This window comes from Pogoniulus pusillus, chromosome 23, assembly GCF_015220805.1.
Source record: "Pogoniulus pusillus isolate bPogPus1 chromosome 23, bPogPus1.pri, whole genome shotgun sequence".
NCBI classification, from domain to species: Eukaryota; Metazoa; Chordata; class Aves; order Piciformes; family Lybiidae; genus Pogoniulus; species Pogoniulus pusillus.
The window spans coordinates 20,995,455-21,013,348 of NC_087286.1; the positions used below are offsets into that span (position 1 = coordinate 20,995,455).

Sequence of the window (17,894 nt, forward strand, 5' to 3'; positions counted from 1 at the left end):
AAGCTCTCTCAGTAAACTGAATACTTGTGATAATTGTTCAGTTAATTGTGATATGTTCATTAGAGTTGTTATACCCCCACAAATCATGGCTTGGAATTCTTATGGGTAGTATCAAAAAGATAACAAGAGGTTAGTAAGCACATCAGAGGCCTTCACTTAAAATATTCACAGAGCAAAAGCAGGTGCTTTTATTTTGTTAATCTTTTTCCTAAGCTTTGTAATAGTTTTAGAAGTGGAAGGCTCAAAATTTTAATTGGGGGTGTGTGATTTTGTTGTTTGAGGGGGAATTTTTGTTGGCATTTTGCTTTGATTTTGTTTGATTTGCTCAGTTTTGAATACTAGTTAACCTGTTACCAGGCTGAAAGGCAATTTCAACAGGAGAAACCCTGCCCTAATTGTCCAGTATGTGAAATGAAGGGCATGGATTAGTTGTGGATTTGTTTTGCAGGTTAAGAAAGCCTTTTTTGCGTTGGTGGCAAATGGTGTGAGAGCAGCTCCACTGTGGGAGAGTAAAAAACAGAGTTTTGTAGGTAAGTGGTTCTGGCCTTATTAACTGTTACTGTTCTGACCTTATTCTCTATTACTTGACTTTCCAGTGGACTTTACTGTTGTGGAAGGGGCTAGCCATCATCTCGCACATCCTAGAGACAGACTGGCAAGGAGGGTTTCTTCTTCCTTTTTGTGAGGAGTGATAGGTTGTCAGCTTTCATAGTGATGCTGTGCTTTGTAAACCATGACTCTTCTAGATGCTGGCCTTCTGAAGTTTGGTCCCTGCTGTGTGGCTATGTATTTAAAACTGAGAGTAACAGTCATGAACAGGCAAGCTGGAAGTAGAATTAAATGTTGCAATGCCTTAGCACACATGTGACACAAGCACTCCTTTGTATGCACCTTCTCAGGTGTGCAGAGAAACCTAAAACATGCCAGAACCAGTGTTGAATACTGCAGATGTGTCCCATACTGAGAGAAAGACCTTAGCTCTATATATTGCTTTAAGTCATGTAATCAATTGTCACAACAATAATTTTCCAAAACGAGGTCTTTGTTGCAGTTAGAAAATCAGGTCACAGTGGTGGTTAAAATTGTGCTTCTCGTGACCTGGAGTGTAGGTTGAAGGCTCTTAGAAACGGACAGGAGATACTTTATAAAGCATTTGTTAAAATATTTCAAATCCAAGGGTGGAAGAGCAGTTCAGTGTAGGAATTGTTTCTGTCTTTTCTGTTTAACTTCCTTTTGTATCTGTAGCTCAGCTGTAGTGATTTAAAGCTGATGTCCAGATTACTTTTTCCCTTCCCCATTACTTACTTTTATTACCTCTCCTTAAATGTAGAACTTGAAAGCTCAAAAAAATTTAGTGTTTCCAGTTAACTAAACTAATCATAAATATTATGTAGTTTGGTTGTTGAACCATCCATCAATGGTATGGATATGCTATATCCTTTAAAAAGAAGGCTAGCATTTCAATACAGGCTTTGAGGATTACTGTGGTAATAAGTGAATGAGGTTCTTCAATTAGCAATGTAGAAGAAAATGGATTATACTGTTGCTTAGTTTGAGTCTGAGAATCTGCCTGGCTTGGCAAGTCCATGATGAGAATAAAATTGAAAATAAAAGACAAGGCAAGCCTAGATCTCTAGCCTTTAGGGATGTCCTAACCCCCTTCTTTTCTGTCCATGCTTTTGGGGATAGATGCAGTCTGGACTCAAGGTTTTCTTTGAGTCCTATTGAAAGCAGAGAAGTGCATAGGTTCTAATTTTGAATATTAGTTCAGACATCTGTTTCTGTACTGAAGTATTGTGTCAGTGTGGAAGTGAATATTCATAGCTTAGGAATTCCACTTTTGTTCAGTCCAACACCAATGGTATGTTGCACAGATTTAATATTCATTAAATTATATATTCTGAATAAAAATCTAGATCTCAGCTTTTTTGAGTGCATACCTGAACAACTTTTCTTTCTGTATCTCTTTTTACAGGAATGCTAACAATTACAGATTTCATTAACATACTGCATAGATACTATAAGTCTCCAATGGTAAGTATGATGTTAAGCTACACTTTGTCATACAGTAGAGAGGCTGAAATATCAAACTGAAAGCTTGATGATGGCTGTTACTAGATTGAGTCTGTGGAAGCTTAGCTGTGTTACAGGTATACTCTCTGTGGCTTAGTGACTGAAAAGATGGCTTTGTGAGCAGGTATCAGAATGGCACCTGGGCTCAGTTGCCAGCTGTAGCCTTGAAGGTACTAGTTGCTGTGGCAGGTAACATAATCTGTCTGCTTCAGTTCTACATGTATAAACATGAGGAGGTCTCTTAATAACTGTTACCATTTGTTGGTTTTTTTGTGTGGTGCTTACCATAATGATAACCTTCACTTTGGATATGAGACTCCACTTGGTGTTGCAAGCAATGGATAATGCTTTTGGGGTGAAGGTCCTGGCTGGACACGCTTAGTGAAACTAGATGTGATATAAGAAGTACGAAGGCAAATACTTGATCATTAATTGCTGTATTTATGTGTATCCAGGTTGCTTCAAAGCACATATTTCAGTGGTAATCAGCTCTATATAAATGGCAGATATCCACCACAAAGTATGTGGGGAGAATAAATGATATGCAAAAGTTCACTGTATTTGAAGATCTGGCACCTAGCTGTGTGGGGTTCACGTGTTCCTATAAACATCTCTGTCTCATAGCTGTGGCAGAGCCACTCTGAAAAGCATGTGCAGAGTTCAGCACCATGCTAGCTAATGAGGCCTGGGTGCATTAAAAGGCTACTCTGTTCCTGGAGTAAACAACTGAAACTAGTTAAATATATGCAAATATTTTAGTTGATGGCTGAATTGCACAATCAGTTGGAGATCTGTTGGCTTCAATTAGCTGCAATTTAAAATTCCCATTGGCAGTGATGAATTCTGTACATTTACATCCCTTTCTTGTTCCTGTCAAATCACAGTTCCCCCCTACCAATTAAAACATGTACTGTGTTTACTACCTGAACAGTCAAGAGCAGCTGGTGAAGCAGACAGCTGAAGTATTTGGCCTTTCACAAAGCTCATGTTGTTTTTTTAACTTACAGTGAAATTCTTGTCAGCAGTGTGCTGCTCTGTCCTTCCTTCTTGATAAAGGCTACAGGACCCTCAACACTTCCAGTTTTTCCATGTAACTGTACCTGGGGCCTAACTGCTTCGGTCCTGTTTGCATTGCCTGATATCCTATATCATAGCTGTGAAAGAAGTGGCAGCAGGAAGGAGGAATAGTTGGAGTGCCAGAGTTTGACTTCAGTGATTGATAGATTATTAAACTGACGTTCATGAGGGTGCACTCTAGTTATCATATTTTCAGCATAATTTTACCTATGGTAATTTTAGTTACTCTTTCTAAATGCATCATGACATGTACAGCATGAGGCATGTTGCTAGATAATACCTTTCAGTGACTGATGTGGCACACCCAGGTAGTTTCTCCCTTGTATGTGATCCAAGACCTAGATTTAGCCTTATCTCCTAACATCTAAAGTGGTCTCCTATTCTTCAGAAGATGTACTGAAGTGATCAGAACTGCACTTTGCTGTCTTAACTGCCTTTTGGCAAGCTTCCCAAAAATTGGCTGACTTGTGTAGGTATCTCTTGTGTCAGCCAAAAATAGAGTATTTGATTAGTCCAATTGCAGCACATCAGTTTAACATTCCTTTTATACTCTTCAAAGGATGCTAATTTCACAGAGCTATCATTAAGTGTAGTCTCCTTTAGCCTCAAACACTGTGGAGGCTGCAACCCTTCCCCTATAAACTCTTCAGCTTCAGTAGTGCTCACAGAGGTGCCTGACAGAGAAGAGCTGTGTAAGGGCTGATAGGGACTACTGGCCCAGGCTATAGAGAGTGCAATTAGTGTTACAAGCGGCTGGCTTGCAGCTTGATACCTTCAGTGAAAGGTAGCATCACTTCTGAAACACTTGCAGCAAACCATTAGCAAGGTCAAAGGAGCTGCTGTAGGGAGGTTATACAGTTTTTTTGCAAAGAACTTTGTGAAATAGCTGCTGAACATCAGGAAGTTGGGGCTGTGAGAGTCTCTCCTGGTTTGCCTTTTTATGTCTATCTTTCTGTCTGTTAGCATTAAGAGCTCAGGTGCTGAAGGTAAGGTTTTTATGGTTTGGGGGAAGAACTGCCAAGATTTGTTTTAGGTGAGGTGAGTTACTAAGGAGATGCCTTTGAGTCTGGAAGAGAGCTAGATTACAAACCTGGGCAGGTAAAAGATCTTTCCTGTCTCTGGAAATGCAAGTCCAGTATAGTTCTCTAGATGGAGCAGGACTGCCAAGAAATGTTGTTCCAGGCTGTTCTTACTCTGTTAGATTGTCTGCAAAGAAATGTAAGGAAATGATTCAGATATGTACAGGCTGTTAATGATGTTGGTTTTAAAATCAGTGCTTCAGGCTAAACTTTCTTCTCCCTGTTGTAGGTTCAGATTTATGAATTGGAGGAGCACAAGATAGAAACTTGGAGGGGTAAGAATGTGTACTACTTGATTTGATAATTTAGTATGCTCTTGATGTTTTTCATTAGTAGTGGTGGATTTTTTAATTAATCATAGATGTAGGCTGTCTCACCTAATTTTTCATGAAAGTAGAAATAGTAAAAGTTTCTCCGTTGGCTCCTGCTGCCTTTCTTTTCTTTGTCTGAAACAGTATGTGGGCTAGAATGATCTGGGCTATGTATCACTTTGCCTCTCCTTTAAGATATCTTAATTGATGATCTGGACTGAGGATTGAGTCCAGCATCAATAAGTTTGCAGATGACACCAAGCTAGGAGCAGCTGTGGATCTATTGGAGGGTAGAAGAGCCCTGCAGAGGGATCTGGCCAGGCTGGATGGGTGGGCAGAGGCCAATAGGAGGAGATTGAACAAGGCCAAGTGCAGGGTTCTACACTTTGGCCACAACAACCCCAAGCACCACTACAGGCTGGGGACAGAGTGGCTGAGAGCAGCCAGGCAGAGAGGGACCTGGGGATGCTGGGAGAGAGGAGCTGAAGATGAGGCAGCAGTGTGCCCAGGTGGGCAGCAGAGCCAATGGCATCCTGGGCTGGCTCAGGAGCAGTGTGGGCAGCAGGACAAGGGAGGTTCTTCTGCCCCTGTACTCAGCACTGCTCAGGCCACACCTTGAGTGCTGTGTCCAGTTCTGGGCTCCTCAATTCAAGAAAGATGTTGAGATACTGTCCAGAGAAGGGCAACAAAGCTGGTGAGGGGCCTGGAGCACAGCTCTGTGAGGAGAGGCTGAGGGAGCTGGGGGTGTGCAGCCTGCAGAAGAGGAGGCTCAGGGCAGAGCTCATTGCTGTCTGCAACTACCTGAAGGGACGTTGTAGCCAGGTTCTCCTGGGCAAGCAGCAACAGAAGAAGGGGACAGAGTCTCAAGTTGTGCCAGGGGAGGTCTTGGCTGGATGTTAGGAGGAAGTTGTTGGCAGAGAGAGTGATTGGCATTGGAATGAGCTGCTCAGGGAGGTGGTGGAGTTGCTGTCCCTGGAGGTGTTGAAGCCAAGCCTGGCTGGGACACTTAGGGCCGTGGCCTGGTTGATTGGCCAGGGCTGGTTGCTAGGTTGGGCTGGATGAGCTTGGAGGTCTCTTTCAGCCTGGCTGATTTTCTGATTCTAAGACTAGTGCCACCTCACTCTTTAAGGAAGAAGAAACAAATGGAGTAAGGTTGTATGTGTGGCTGTGCTGTTGATTAGTGCATGGGGAGTGGACCCGTGGCTGAGCAAGGATGCAGTGAGTGGATGACCATACCAATTGAGTGAACTGATCAATTAGCAGCAAACCATGCCTGAGTGAAGTGCATGATGCAGTTTGGGAATTGCAATACATGCTGGGTGTGAACAGAAGTGCTGGATGCAGAGAGGAAGCTTTATGTGTAAGAGCTCACCTGCCGTGAAATACAGTATAGAAGTGCTCCGTGCAGCAGGCAGTCGGGGAAGAGGAGCTGGGGCAGGGTCATTTGCTGCCATTGCAGCGACCTCTGCTGGTATTTGCTGTAGTCCTGCCCTGAAAAAATCACCTTTTTAATGTGAGTAGATGAATGTGACTAAGTGGTGGAATAACTGAAGTAACTGTCTCTGTTGCTGTCTTTCTTCCACTTAATTTTGTGAATTCCTAAAATGCTTTCATAAGAAAAGCTGATGTTTGCCTATGAAGTGTTAGTGGTCATTTCTCTTTTCTATCCACAGAGCTTTATTTACAAGAGACATTTAAACCTTTAGTGAACATCTCCCCAGATGCAAGGTAGGACTTTGCTTTTTAGTCTCTAACGATTGCCTCCAGTAATGATGTGCTGTACCCTCAGTAAATTGCCATCAAGTCATGAATAAGTCATTTAATTAATATCCAAGGAATGTATTTGAGATGGTAGCTGCCTGCAATAAATATTGTGAAGACATGATATTTTCAGTCAGAGGTGCAGTAATAGAAGTATTGCAATAAAGACAATGCAGTAGGGCATTTATGAAAGGATACAGCAAGTCAGTTGGAGACACAATCCAGAATGGGACTTAGTTTCTGTGTCAGCCTACAGCACTTCAGAGTAGTTCAGTGCTTTCTGCAGGACTGGAATCTGCAGTGCACCAGTGGGCATCTTGACTCCATGTGTATCAAATGGGGATAGTTATCCCTGTAATGGACTTGGAATGTTTAATTCCTGTGTATGAGAGGAAGCCAACTTCAAGTAGGTGTTTGTCAGCCATTGGCAATTGGCTGTTTTGTCCTAGTCTTGATAGGACTAAGGGGAAAAAATACTTGAATGAAGAGTAGACTAGCACAGAGGCTGTTGCTGAAGTGCAATCTGCACTGCCTGTGGGAATGGTTCACATCTCCCACAGATAACTTTTTCCTAATCCCCAATGATCGTTCAGGGAAATTATCTAATAATTCTTTTGATTTAGTGTGGTATATGTAGTTATCCATAAAAATGCTCCTCCTAGAAAATGTTAGAGGTCTGCAGTTAGGGCCACCAAGATGCTCAGAGGGCTGGAGCACCTCTGCCATGAGGACAGGCTACAAGAGCTGGGGTCTTCAGCCTGGAGAAGAGAAGGCTTCAAGAAAACCTTATAGTGGTCTTCCAGTACCTGAAAGGGGCCTACAGGAAATCTGGGGACTATTAACAAGGTCTTGGAATGACAAGACAAGGGGTAATGGGTTTAAACTGGCAGAGGGGAGATTCACATTAGAGGTTAGGAAAGTGCTCTTTGCAGTGAGGGTGGTGAGACACTGGCACAGGTTGCCCAGGGAGGTTGTGGCTGCTCCCTCCCTGGAGGTGTTCAAGGCCAGGTTGGATGAGGCCCTGAGTGACCTGTTCTAGAGGGAGGTGTCCCTGCCTATGGCAGGGGGTTGGAACTGGCTGAGCTTTGAGGTCCCTTCCAACCTAAACCATTCTGTGATTGAGGTGAACAGTGAAAAACAGTATTCCTGATGTACCTCAACAGAAATAGCCATTCTGAGTACAGGGATACTGTGAGCACAGCACTTAATGGAAAAAGGAGACTATTTCTGCTGTAGTTTCCATCACAAAAAGACACTTCTGATCACTACTGGCTTAGATGTTTATGAGTATATTGTTGGGATATCAACATGTGTTACCTATACTCACGTATGTTGCAAAAGTTAATCTGAACCCCTTAATCTGTGTTTCCTATAGCATTAAAGATGATGCAGGTGCTCAGTTGACAGGGGGTTGTAAGTATCCATGTGTGCTGACACAACTACCTCCAGAATTAATTGTAGGCTTTTTCTTTTCAGCCTTTTTGATGCTGTATATTCATTGATCAAAAACAAAATCCACAGATTGCCAGTTATAGATCCAGTCAGTGGAAATGCACTTTATATACTTACCCATAAAAGAATCCTCAAGTTCCTCCAGCTTTTTGTAAGTATTTGGGGTTATGCTTTGCTTAACTGAATCCTTCTCAGCCGCCACAGAAGACATCTTTAAGTAATTTAGGTCTTAGTACAGGAACTTCATTATAAATTTCTACATTCGTTGTTTGTATCTTTTGACAACTGAGAAATAAAAGCTTACTGCAGGACCTGTACATTACCTTTACTTGGGTTTAGTTATTTAAAGAAAACTTAAACACCAAGGACTTGTCCCAGCTGTTTGAGTACTTTTCTGTCCTTTCTGGAATGTCTGTTTGGCCTACATGAAAAGAAAATGGAAACATCTCCCAGAGACAAGATTGTTACTACTCACTTTAGCTTTTGTTAGTCACGTTAGGAATGGCTTGGAGGCCAAAGCAAGCAATGGAAGTGTACATAGTATGCTTTGTCTTCTCTCTCCAATTTCAGGGGGAATGACATAGCTTAGGGTCAAAAGCTTTCAATGATGAGTTACTGCAAAAATGAATGACCAAAAAACAGTTACATAGTCTTAATTTGGAGCTTCTTTGAACAGAAATAATGCTTCTAGATCTCAGCTTGGTTTAGATATATCTGAACTTGGTAGCAGTAGATAATCTGTGAGAGTCATTTGGGAACTAAATGGATGACAGACTACAGATTGCCTAACACTACATTTCCACACAGTTGTTAGGTGTAAATGCACAAAGCTGCATTGTAAATTCGTCTGTTCTGACTTCCCTAGATGTCAGAGATGCCAAAGCCTGCCTTTATGAAGAAGAATCTGGATGAACTTGGAATAGGAACTTACCATAACATTGCCTTCATACATCCAGACACTCCTATCATTAAAGCCTTGAATATATTTGTAGAGAGAAGGATATCAGCATTGCCTGTTGTGGATGAGTCAGGTGTGTGATGGGTTTCTGTATGCAAAAAGGGCTGAACCTTGGACTGATGTGGGGGAGTGGGGTAGAGGGAAGAGGAAAAAGAATAAAGCAGAACTCAGAGAGGGAGAAAGAGAATATAAATATTTATGCAAGATGTATGCTGATAGGCTTGGAAGCACTCAGTGGCTTGGTGTAGGTTGTTTGGTTTTTCCCTGTCTTTCCTCCTTGACCTGTCTGAAGGACAGAAGCAAGAAAATTAACTTTTGTATTTTGAGCACTTCATTAACTTCTTTTTTTTATTTTTAGGAAAAGTTGTAGATATTTATTCCAAATTTGATGTAATAGTAAGTATATCTTTTAGTTCTATTCAATATTGTATGTGCAGTAACCATTTGCAAATTAATTTGTCAGGTTTGGCTGTGTTGTTCCTTAGTTCACAAACTGAAGAAAAGAGATGCACCTTGCACTGCAATGTTTTTTAGTGTAAGCTATTCCCAGTAATACCATTTGCAGACAGGCACCTGCTGCTCTGGATGTTACCCAAAATTAGACCTGGCTGTCTTGTTACAAGAAGGGGGCACAGGCTTTTTGTTTGTTTCTCTTTCTAAGACAGGATTTTTGTTTTCCTAGTCACTGCCATTTCATGAGCTGAAAGCAGTGTTCTTAATACTGAAAACTTCACTGTTCTTGCCTGTCTCTTCTAGATACTTGTCTTTTTCTTCTTTGGGAGTCTCTACTGTTTAAGACTCTGTTCTGCCATAAAAAAACTGGTCAGGAAAGGAGTAGTAGTTATAGCCAGTGATCTAACATCAAAGACAATGAGATTTCACAGTTGGTGGGTTCAGAGCTTCAGCTTGCTTTGTAACTGACTTAGACTTTGAGGCAGGAGAGGCTTTCCTTTATTTTCCATTTGCAGAAGGACCCCAAGAGGAAGAGCATTCCATATGTTCAAGAGTCACAGGATTTTTAGAGGTGCTGGGTCTTTTCTTTGGAAAAAGATGTACTGGCATCAGGAAAATAATAAAATAATGATAAAACCATGACAGAAGTTTGAGGACAGAAATGTTTGTTCTCAGCTACTAATGAGGAAGGAGGTAGGGCATTGATATTATTTGACATTCTCCTCATATATGGGGGGGGAGATGATGTTCTTAAAAGGAAATGACCTCTTGAGGCTTCCAACTTTTTAATCAGTCTGCTTCAACCTAATGCTCCAGATTTGAAAGAAGACCAAAAAGAAAACCTGAGCTGCCTGGTCAGATCTTAGGCTAAAGAGAATTTCCAAGATTCAACTGGTGAATTTAACTTCAAACTATGTGGCTACTGTGTTTAGTTAAACCAGTGGTTTAAGTTATGCTTTTAGGCACAGCTGGCAAAGTTGATAGATATAACAGGGTTCTGAATCAATTTTCAGGTTCTTGGTGGGAGAAACCTGGGAATGGTGTGATGGTATAGAAATGGCTTTATGTAACACTAGTTGTTGTGTAGAGTGGCTGCAATCTGCAGAGCCTTTTTATGTTTTCTTAGTGTCCTTCATCAGGAATTGAGTTAAGTAAAACTGCTTCTGTCATCACGATCATCTCAAAACTATTGTGTCACATCCAGTGTAATTCAGTCCAAAGCCTTGATCAATTGCAGCATATCTAGCCAAAAAATAACTCCATTTTATTGCTCGGTCTAGAGTTTTCAGTTCTGCCTTTGTTCTTGCTTCAGTGCACAAAATCAATAGGCCAGGATGTGCCAGTACTATCAACATATTGCTGTGTTCTCGCCTTCAAAGGAAAGCTTTTGCTGCTATAAGACATGGTTCTGCTCTTCAGTTGAAAGCTGAGAATACCTTATTTTTATTGCTTTTAGTGGGAGCAATTTATGTTATTTTTATAGTACTTAACACACATTTGTTGTCAAGTGGCAGTGCCAGCACAGTCCAGCAGAGGGAGCTTGAGCCCACAAATAAAGATGAAGAAAAGCTTTAATATATTCTCTGCTGGGATCTCCACTAAGATCTACTTCCTGGGTGGTGTTCAGAGCAGTTAGTGTCCTTCCCTATCCTGTGAAAAACAACCCAAAAATGTATATTCTAAGTTCTGCATAACCTCAGCTTTGCATTTTCTGCTCATGACAAAAGCACAAGTGATATCAAGCCAAACATTGAATACCAAAGCATGATCATACACATTGGCCTAATGCCCATCACAAAAATGTTTATCAATTAACCCCATCGGTGATAAGGTTTTTAAGCTAACTGCGTGCTCGGCTGCTCCCAAAAAGCGAAGCTGAAGGGCTGTGACTTGGAATAGATTCAGTTTACACCAGAAATGTGTGTCTACTCAATGCCAAAATATTTACTTTACCAAGTATTTTATTGCTAAGTACTGAGATGTGTTATGTGCCTTGTGTTCTCCTCAGAACCTTGCTGCTGAAAAAACGTATAATAACCTAGATATCACAGTGACGCAAGCCCTGCAGCACCGCTCGCAGTATTTCGAAGGTGTTGTGAAGTGTAGTATGCTGGAAACACTGGAGACCATTGTGGATAGGATAGTCAAGGCTGAGGTGAGTGTTTGCCTTTTATTTTTCCCTCTACTGTAAGCTAAAAACAGTATTACCAAACTAGTAAACAGTAGAACTCTCTCCCTTGAAGTTATTTTGATTACTTGATGAGAGGATGTTTTTCGTCACCACCTGTGTTGGGTATCGATTTGCTTTATAGATGTTTGTAGGCATGTGCAAAACATCTTACAGCTCCTCTGTAATAATGCTCAACTACTTGTCTCTTATGACATTAACTGAACTCTGAAATCCTTGAGTTTCTTCCCAGCCTACCTTCAGTTTTGAAGACAGATAATTCCTTAAACTCCATCTTACACAGCTAGGCTGATTGGCGTCATGTTAGGAAACGCCTAAGTAGTTAATGCATACAGAGTCCTGCACTGCTTTCGTACCGATACTGTGAAACAGGGCCTGAAAATAAATTCTTGTGAAGAAGCCTGCACTAACTTTCCTGTAAATGATTTATCTGTGCTTCCCATTCCTCTGAAGCTCTGTTTATCTTGTTTGATAGGACTGGGAGCGTGCACATGGGGGTAAATGAGTATATAGGTCTTTCTACCCTGTTACGCCTCTCTGCAGAAGAAAATCAGTATTAGCAGCTAAGTCATCTCTGTGGTGTGATTGACTCCATTTAGATGCTTCTTCAGTTAGAATATGATTTTCTTAGTTTTTGTCTTCAAGGCCATAAGCTTGCATGTACTTGATGTGAGTAAAAGTTCCATTTAATAACCCCTCAGAACCTCCACTGGGCAATTTTTACTTATGTCTTTCTTTTTTTTTCCCTCCCTTCCGGAAACTCAACAGTTTTAACATTGCCAATACACAAATGTTCAAACTTGAATAATTCTATTGCTATCTTAAGTGGCTTTACATATTTGGGCTTCAAAAACAACTCCCACCCTTTCATTCAGTCTGAACATAGTGAGATGGTATGTAAAAATGAGTCAGTCAAAACTAGAAGCTATTTTCAGCTGCCAGACGAGTGCTTGATCTTACTGGAAATGCAATCATTACATTGTCCGTTTTTCTGGAATTCATTATGCTGAGAGAAGAATAATTATTAAATGTGTGCATGTACAGAAGCTAATAACCCCATCTACAGCCACCAAAGAAGCTGCATCTAAAGGGAAATGCAACAATTGTCTCTCCCTTTCCCCCACCCTTTTCTTCCCTTGATGTGTCAGGCAGCAGGTATTGAATGTTCAAGCACCCTAATGTGCTCCCCTTTACTTGTATCTATCAATGGAGTGGTTGACCTCAACCATGAATTAACATCTCTCTTTAAAAAGAGAGTCTTATTGTTGATAAATCTTTGTTCCAAGCTGTGTCTGTGGTTATTAACACTGGAGGGAATTCACATAGATAAGGTGAAACTTTTTTCTTTCGTGCCAAATGAAGGATGTTGCACAAGGATTTAAAAACCAACCTGGCACTTGCTTTTAGTTGTGTAGCCCTGTGAGAAAAAAGGAGTGAAAATCAACCTGCATGTGTCAAGATAAAACAAGTTTTAGGGCTCTGCCTCTGAAAAATATTTTTCAGAAGGAAGCCTCATTTTATTTACTTTTTGAGATCACAGGCTGAGTTGGACAGAGCCTGGAAGCTGGGTAAAAAGTCTGACGTGAGTGCTGCTTTCTGAGAGCAGAAGTGTTTTGAAGACCTAGATCTTGGCTGAGCTGTCACTTCTAATCTGATTTTGTTGCCATGTCAGATAGCTGTGTGCTTTTTAAACATGCACTAGTTTTTATGTAGGGCAAGCATGTCTGCACTGAGAACCACAAATAAGATCAGGGAGCTGGAAGCAGCTCCTCTACGAGGACAGGCTGAGAGAGTTGGAGTTGTTCAGCCTAGAGAAGACAAGGCTCCATGGAGACCTTAGAGCAGCCTTCCAGTACTCAAAGGCTTAACGAGCCTATACAGTGAAGATGAGGAGGGACTTTTTGTCAGAGACTGTAGTGATAGGATAAGGGATAACAGTTTTAAACTGAGAGAGGGGAGATCTAGCTCAGATACTAGGAAGTGATTCTTTACTGTGAGGGTGGTGGACGCTGCAGCAGGTTGCCCAGAGAAGTTGTGGATGCCCTATCCTGGGAAGTGTTCAAGGCTGGGTAGGGTGGGGCTGTCAGCAGCCCGATCTAGTGGAAGGTGTTCCTGCCTTCTGGTTGGACCTTTTCAGGTCTTTTCAGCCATTTCAGACCATTCTGTGCTTGGCATTGCTAGCACTTTGAACCGTTCTCTTTTTTTGTTACTTTAAGATCTCTTTGGTTTTCTTTCCTGTATTACTTTACATCGGGCAAATATCTCTCAAAATATTTTCCTTGCTTTCAGGTCCATCGTTTGGTGGTAGTGAATGAAGCAGATAGCATTGTGGGTATCATCTCCCTTTCTGACATTCTACAAGCTCTGGTACTCACACCAGCAGGTATGGCTGTTGACCCAAGTAATTTGGCAGCATGTACACTTGTCTCTGCTTTAGCGGGAGATCTGGGATGAAGCTGAACCTTTTGTGTATGGGCATCTTTAACAGGGCCCCTTCCCCACCTTCCTGGATGTCTGTGCTCTGCCCAAGTGCTCCTGGTGGGGATGTAGCTGAGCTTTCTCCACTGGCTCTGCAAAACTGCTTCCTGGGAGCCCTGCAGTTGTCCAGCTCTGCTGTGGGTTCTGGTTGGCACAGCTGTCAGAGACTGCATCCCAGGCCACCAGTGTTATTGCAGTAGAATGCTCCAGTGTGTTACTAAACGTGGTCTGGCTCCTTATAACAGGAGGGTCCAGCAATATATTTATTTCTGGTACTTTTATGTTGCTTAGTTGAGGGCAGTTGGTTTGGGTCTTCTTTTTTTCTCTGTTGGTGTTTTGTGTCTTGGGGTTTTTATTGTGTTGTGGGGGTGTGTTGTGGTTTTTGTTTGGCGTTCTCTCGGCTTTGGGGTTTTTTTCAAGGTTTGCCCAGGTTAGTAACCTGCTTTGTTCTTAGCTGTACCTTCACTTGGAACATGTAAATGACTTCAGTGCCACGAGAAATAAAGAAAAGCCTTCTTTTCTTTTGGCTTTGTGAGGAAGACAAAAAGTGTCTCAGAGATTATAGTTTTGTCTCAAGAAAAACCTTTAAAAATCAAACTAAGCAAACAGAGCTGGATGTGTCCTTCAGAAAAAGTCTGATCGTGAGCTTCATTGGGAGCTCTTACTGGCAGACAACTCAGTAATGGGAAAGTCTTGGTGAAAAGAAGTTAATTAGCTTCTTAAATTAGTAAGATTTCTCCTCTGAAATAGGTAATGGGTGATACTGCTTGGAGGTATTACATCAGTGCACCTGGTTCCTTTTTAGTGACCTGAGAGCAAGTAACCCAGCTTTCTGTGAAACGTATGAGCAGGAGGAATGGACCCAAAGGCCTGGGTTCAGTGGGCTCATGGCCTAGGAGAAGGCAGGGGTTGTGTCCAGCCCAAGAGGGAGGTGTACAAACAGGCAGAGGTAGTTTCTCTCCTGACTGGAGGATAGAATTATCAAAGGGAGTAGTAGAATTATTGTTAATGGAGCAATGTTTGTTGGAGTTTGGATACTGACCAACCAAAAGCTTTGCCATACTGGAATGACAGAGTTTTCAGTAGTGCTGTAATTCAGAAGGGCAGCTCCTGCTCCCATACTCTGGGCCATGTGTTCCTAGTGTTTAGTGTGTAGTAACACCCACACTCATGGCACTCTGAGCTGCTTTAAATTGTTGATCTAATGCAAAATCCATGCAGCAAAAAGCTGCAGAGTTGTTTGTTTGCACACTGAACTGTCTCACAAAAGAGCCTAGTACTGAGTACAGGGCCTAGAGCAGCAACAGAGGGTGTGGATTATGCCACTGGAAGAGATGAGGTGAAGGAAGGCATTTTTTAAGAGCAGTTAGGTATTAGGTTGGAGTTCCACAGGCAACTGCTTGATTTTAGACTGGGACTTGTCTTCTAAAGCAAGGATGTCTGCCACATAGGTCTTGTTTGTAGAGTCCAGAGTGTGATGAACCTCTTAATGTGGTTGTGCAAGATCACCAAGATAAACCATACCCCAACACTGTCCCCATCTCTCTTCACAGGCTACAATGAAAACATTGACTGACAGGAATTAAGACCAGCCTACAACAGGGAGAAAAGTGTCAGTTATGATGTGAAATCTGGCTATATTTGATGAATCCTTCAGTGTTTGATTATACATTAGAAGTAGTAACTCCAGGTTGCTGGCAAGATATTCTCACTCTCTGAAGTGGGATGCTGAAGCCAAACTCACCACAGGATTTGGCTGTTTCCCACCACGTGGCTAGTTTGAGTATTTGGAGAAGAGGCAAGATGCTGTGCAGTCCTGCTGCAAAGGTCTCCTGGATCTCGCCCAGGAAAAATGGGTCCATCAACCCAGTGTAGTTAAACCGAACTCTCATTACTTAGTTCTCAAGCAGGACTTTGGTTTCAAGGCTATGACGATGAGGAGGCTCCTGAGCTGCTGGACAGGTTTGGGATCTGCCTTTTTGGCTGGGCTTATTTTTAAAATAATTTCTTTTTTTTGGTGGTGAGAATTTTCAAAGCTACTTCTAGTAACTTCCCAGAAGAGTTCTTTAGACTACCTGCCAATGAAGGTAGAGGCAGCGCTGGTCCTGAAGCTTTCCTCACTCTTTTCTCATGAACACTTCCATTATGCAATCTGTAAGTGGTATCTAGCACTACGACTCTGATAACAGAGTCAGGCAGAGTGCCAGTGCTCAGAATGAGCAGTGGTTTTCCAGAAGCCAAGCTGTGTGCACAGGAAAATCACAGATGCTTTCCTCTTCTCTTGACAGGTGCCAAACAGAAGGAGAATGAAAGCGAATGACTGCTGTGAATGTGTCCACTGCTGCAGGAGAACTTGAACAAGGTTTCTGGGTCAAGTTTGTCTCAAGAACAGTGACTGCAATAGAAGAGAGCAGGATGGTTGAGGATGTGTATTGGGACTTAGTGATGGATGATGAGTCTATTCCCCCCAGTGATGTCACAAAAAAAGCAGCATGACAAAAGCTTATGTTCAAATGTAGGCTTGTATTTCAAAACGTCTTCAAAACATTTGCTGGAAGACTTCACATGATGTCCTTCATTAAAATGCACTGTATTCTGAAACTCTTTCATTTTGTATTTGGCAGAAGTCACTGGTCAGCAATGGATATATGTGACATAAGGCAAGTGTATGGCATATTCATATCATAGTGCCTTATGTCAAAATACAGCAATATGTCATCACTGTTGCCCATCACTGTCAAAGGAAGTGTTGTGCTAAATGAGACACTGTATTTGAATGTGAAAGTCTTTAAACCTAAAACCAAATCAGTTTCAGTTCTCATCAGATTTGTCATAAAAGCTGTAATTTGAACATTGATAGACTTTAAACCTCCAATGAGAGTTTTGTGTTAAATGTTGCATTCTGAACTGAGATGTAAAACAAGACTGATTTTAAAAACAGCTTTATTTATTTTTACTTTCATGACGATTTTTTACACATCTTTGGTGGATAGCTAAGATTTCACCATATCCATTAATAAATTGTTGATTGTTATACAAACAAGCGGTAGATTTTTCTCATTATTTAAATCTCTGGAGTTGCAGAAGCTGTGGCCTGTAGATCAGTCTGCATTCCTTGAGCCGAAGATTGCAGAGGCATGGATGGGAAGCGCTCAGTGCTGTGATACGCAGGCACCATGGAGGAAGCGAGGTGCCAGAGAACAGCGTTTTCATCTGTATTGAAGTGTAAACCAATGTTTGTATGACCAACCCCAACCCCCCAACCTTTTTATTGTATATGATTTGTACAGAAGTGGAGGAGAGAGGAAAGCTGTGGGGTATTTGCTAATGTAAATGTACTGTAAAGCTTGAGAAATGAGACTTTTATAACTGTAGATTCCTGTAGATGGAAGTAATTAAACCCTACAACATCAGTTTGGTTTTAGCGGTTCTTGCAAGTGCTTCTGCAGGTGTAAATGTATGTGCACTTTGAGCGTGGACTGAAGTAGAGCAGTTTTCTTCTTTCTCTTTGACTTCAGGGGTGGCATCTGCTAATGTGATAATGCAGGCAGGGCTGCTCTGCACTGTCTTTCTAGCCTGGATACTGCAGTGAGACCAATCCATTATGTTTCCATGTCCATGCACTGAGGTAAAAGGTTGCTGGCTTTTCAGTTTGCTCATAGAGTGAGAGATGTTTCATAGCAATGAAGAACCCTTTCATCACAACTTTTTCACTTGCTCAGTTTAAATTTGGAACTAAATCCATGACCTTTTTTCTTACTGGCATTTTTCATGTATAAAAATATTGCCATAGTTCATGATGGAAACTGTTCTCTTAGAATTTAGCTCTTCATTTATCTCTCATTCTGTGAAAAACATGGTCAAGACTTCTCCAGCACCTGCTCTAACTGGGTAAATATTGACTCTTCCTGTAGTTCCAGATGGTATGGAATTGAAATAGCTGCTTTGGCCTAACAGCTCCCCTGGGCTTTGGTGCTGGCCACTGCTGTCTTGAGATCGGCACAGCTCTGATTACCTCCCTTGGATCGCCAGAAATCAAAACCAGTGGCTCTTGTTCTTTGTGG

General features: G+C 41.7%; 1 protein-coding gene across 7 annotated transcripts in view; it reads left to right on the forward strand.

Moving 5' to 3' along the window:
* The window catches only part of PRKAG2 (protein kinase AMP-activated non-catalytic subunit gamma 2), a 224,845-nt gene extending 207,602 nt beyond the window's left edge, over nucleotides 1-17,243 (forward strand). For 5 of the 7 annotated variants that reach the window (XM_064162855.1, XM_064162856.1, XM_064162853.1 and 2 more), the window contains 10 exons: nucleotides 449-530; nucleotides 1,976-2,034; nucleotides 4,459-4,504; nucleotides 6,214-6,268; nucleotides 7,778-7,904; nucleotides 8,619-8,784; nucleotides 9,070-9,107; nucleotides 11,173-11,319; nucleotides 13,642-13,735; nucleotides 16,119-17,243. In XM_064162855.1, coding sequence (XP_064018925.1) covers nucleotides 449-530; nucleotides 1,976-2,034; nucleotides 4,459-4,504; nucleotides 6,214-6,268; nucleotides 7,778-7,904; nucleotides 8,619-8,784; nucleotides 9,070-9,107; nucleotides 11,173-11,319; nucleotides 13,642-13,735; nucleotides 16,119-16,150 — 846 coding nt within the window. In that variant the 3' untranslated portion in view covers nucleotides 16,151-17,243. Of the gene's footprint in view, nucleotides 1-448; nucleotides 531-1,975; nucleotides 2,035-4,458; nucleotides 4,505-6,213; nucleotides 6,269-7,777; nucleotides 7,905-8,618; nucleotides 8,785-9,069; nucleotides 9,108-11,172; nucleotides 11,320-13,641; nucleotides 13,736-15,383; nucleotides 15,793-16,118 lie in introns of all 7 variants that reach the window. The other 2 variants (XR_010306582.1, XM_064162851.1) reach the window with 2 other exon arrangements.
* Nucleotides 17,244-17,894: the final 651 nt, after the last annotated feature.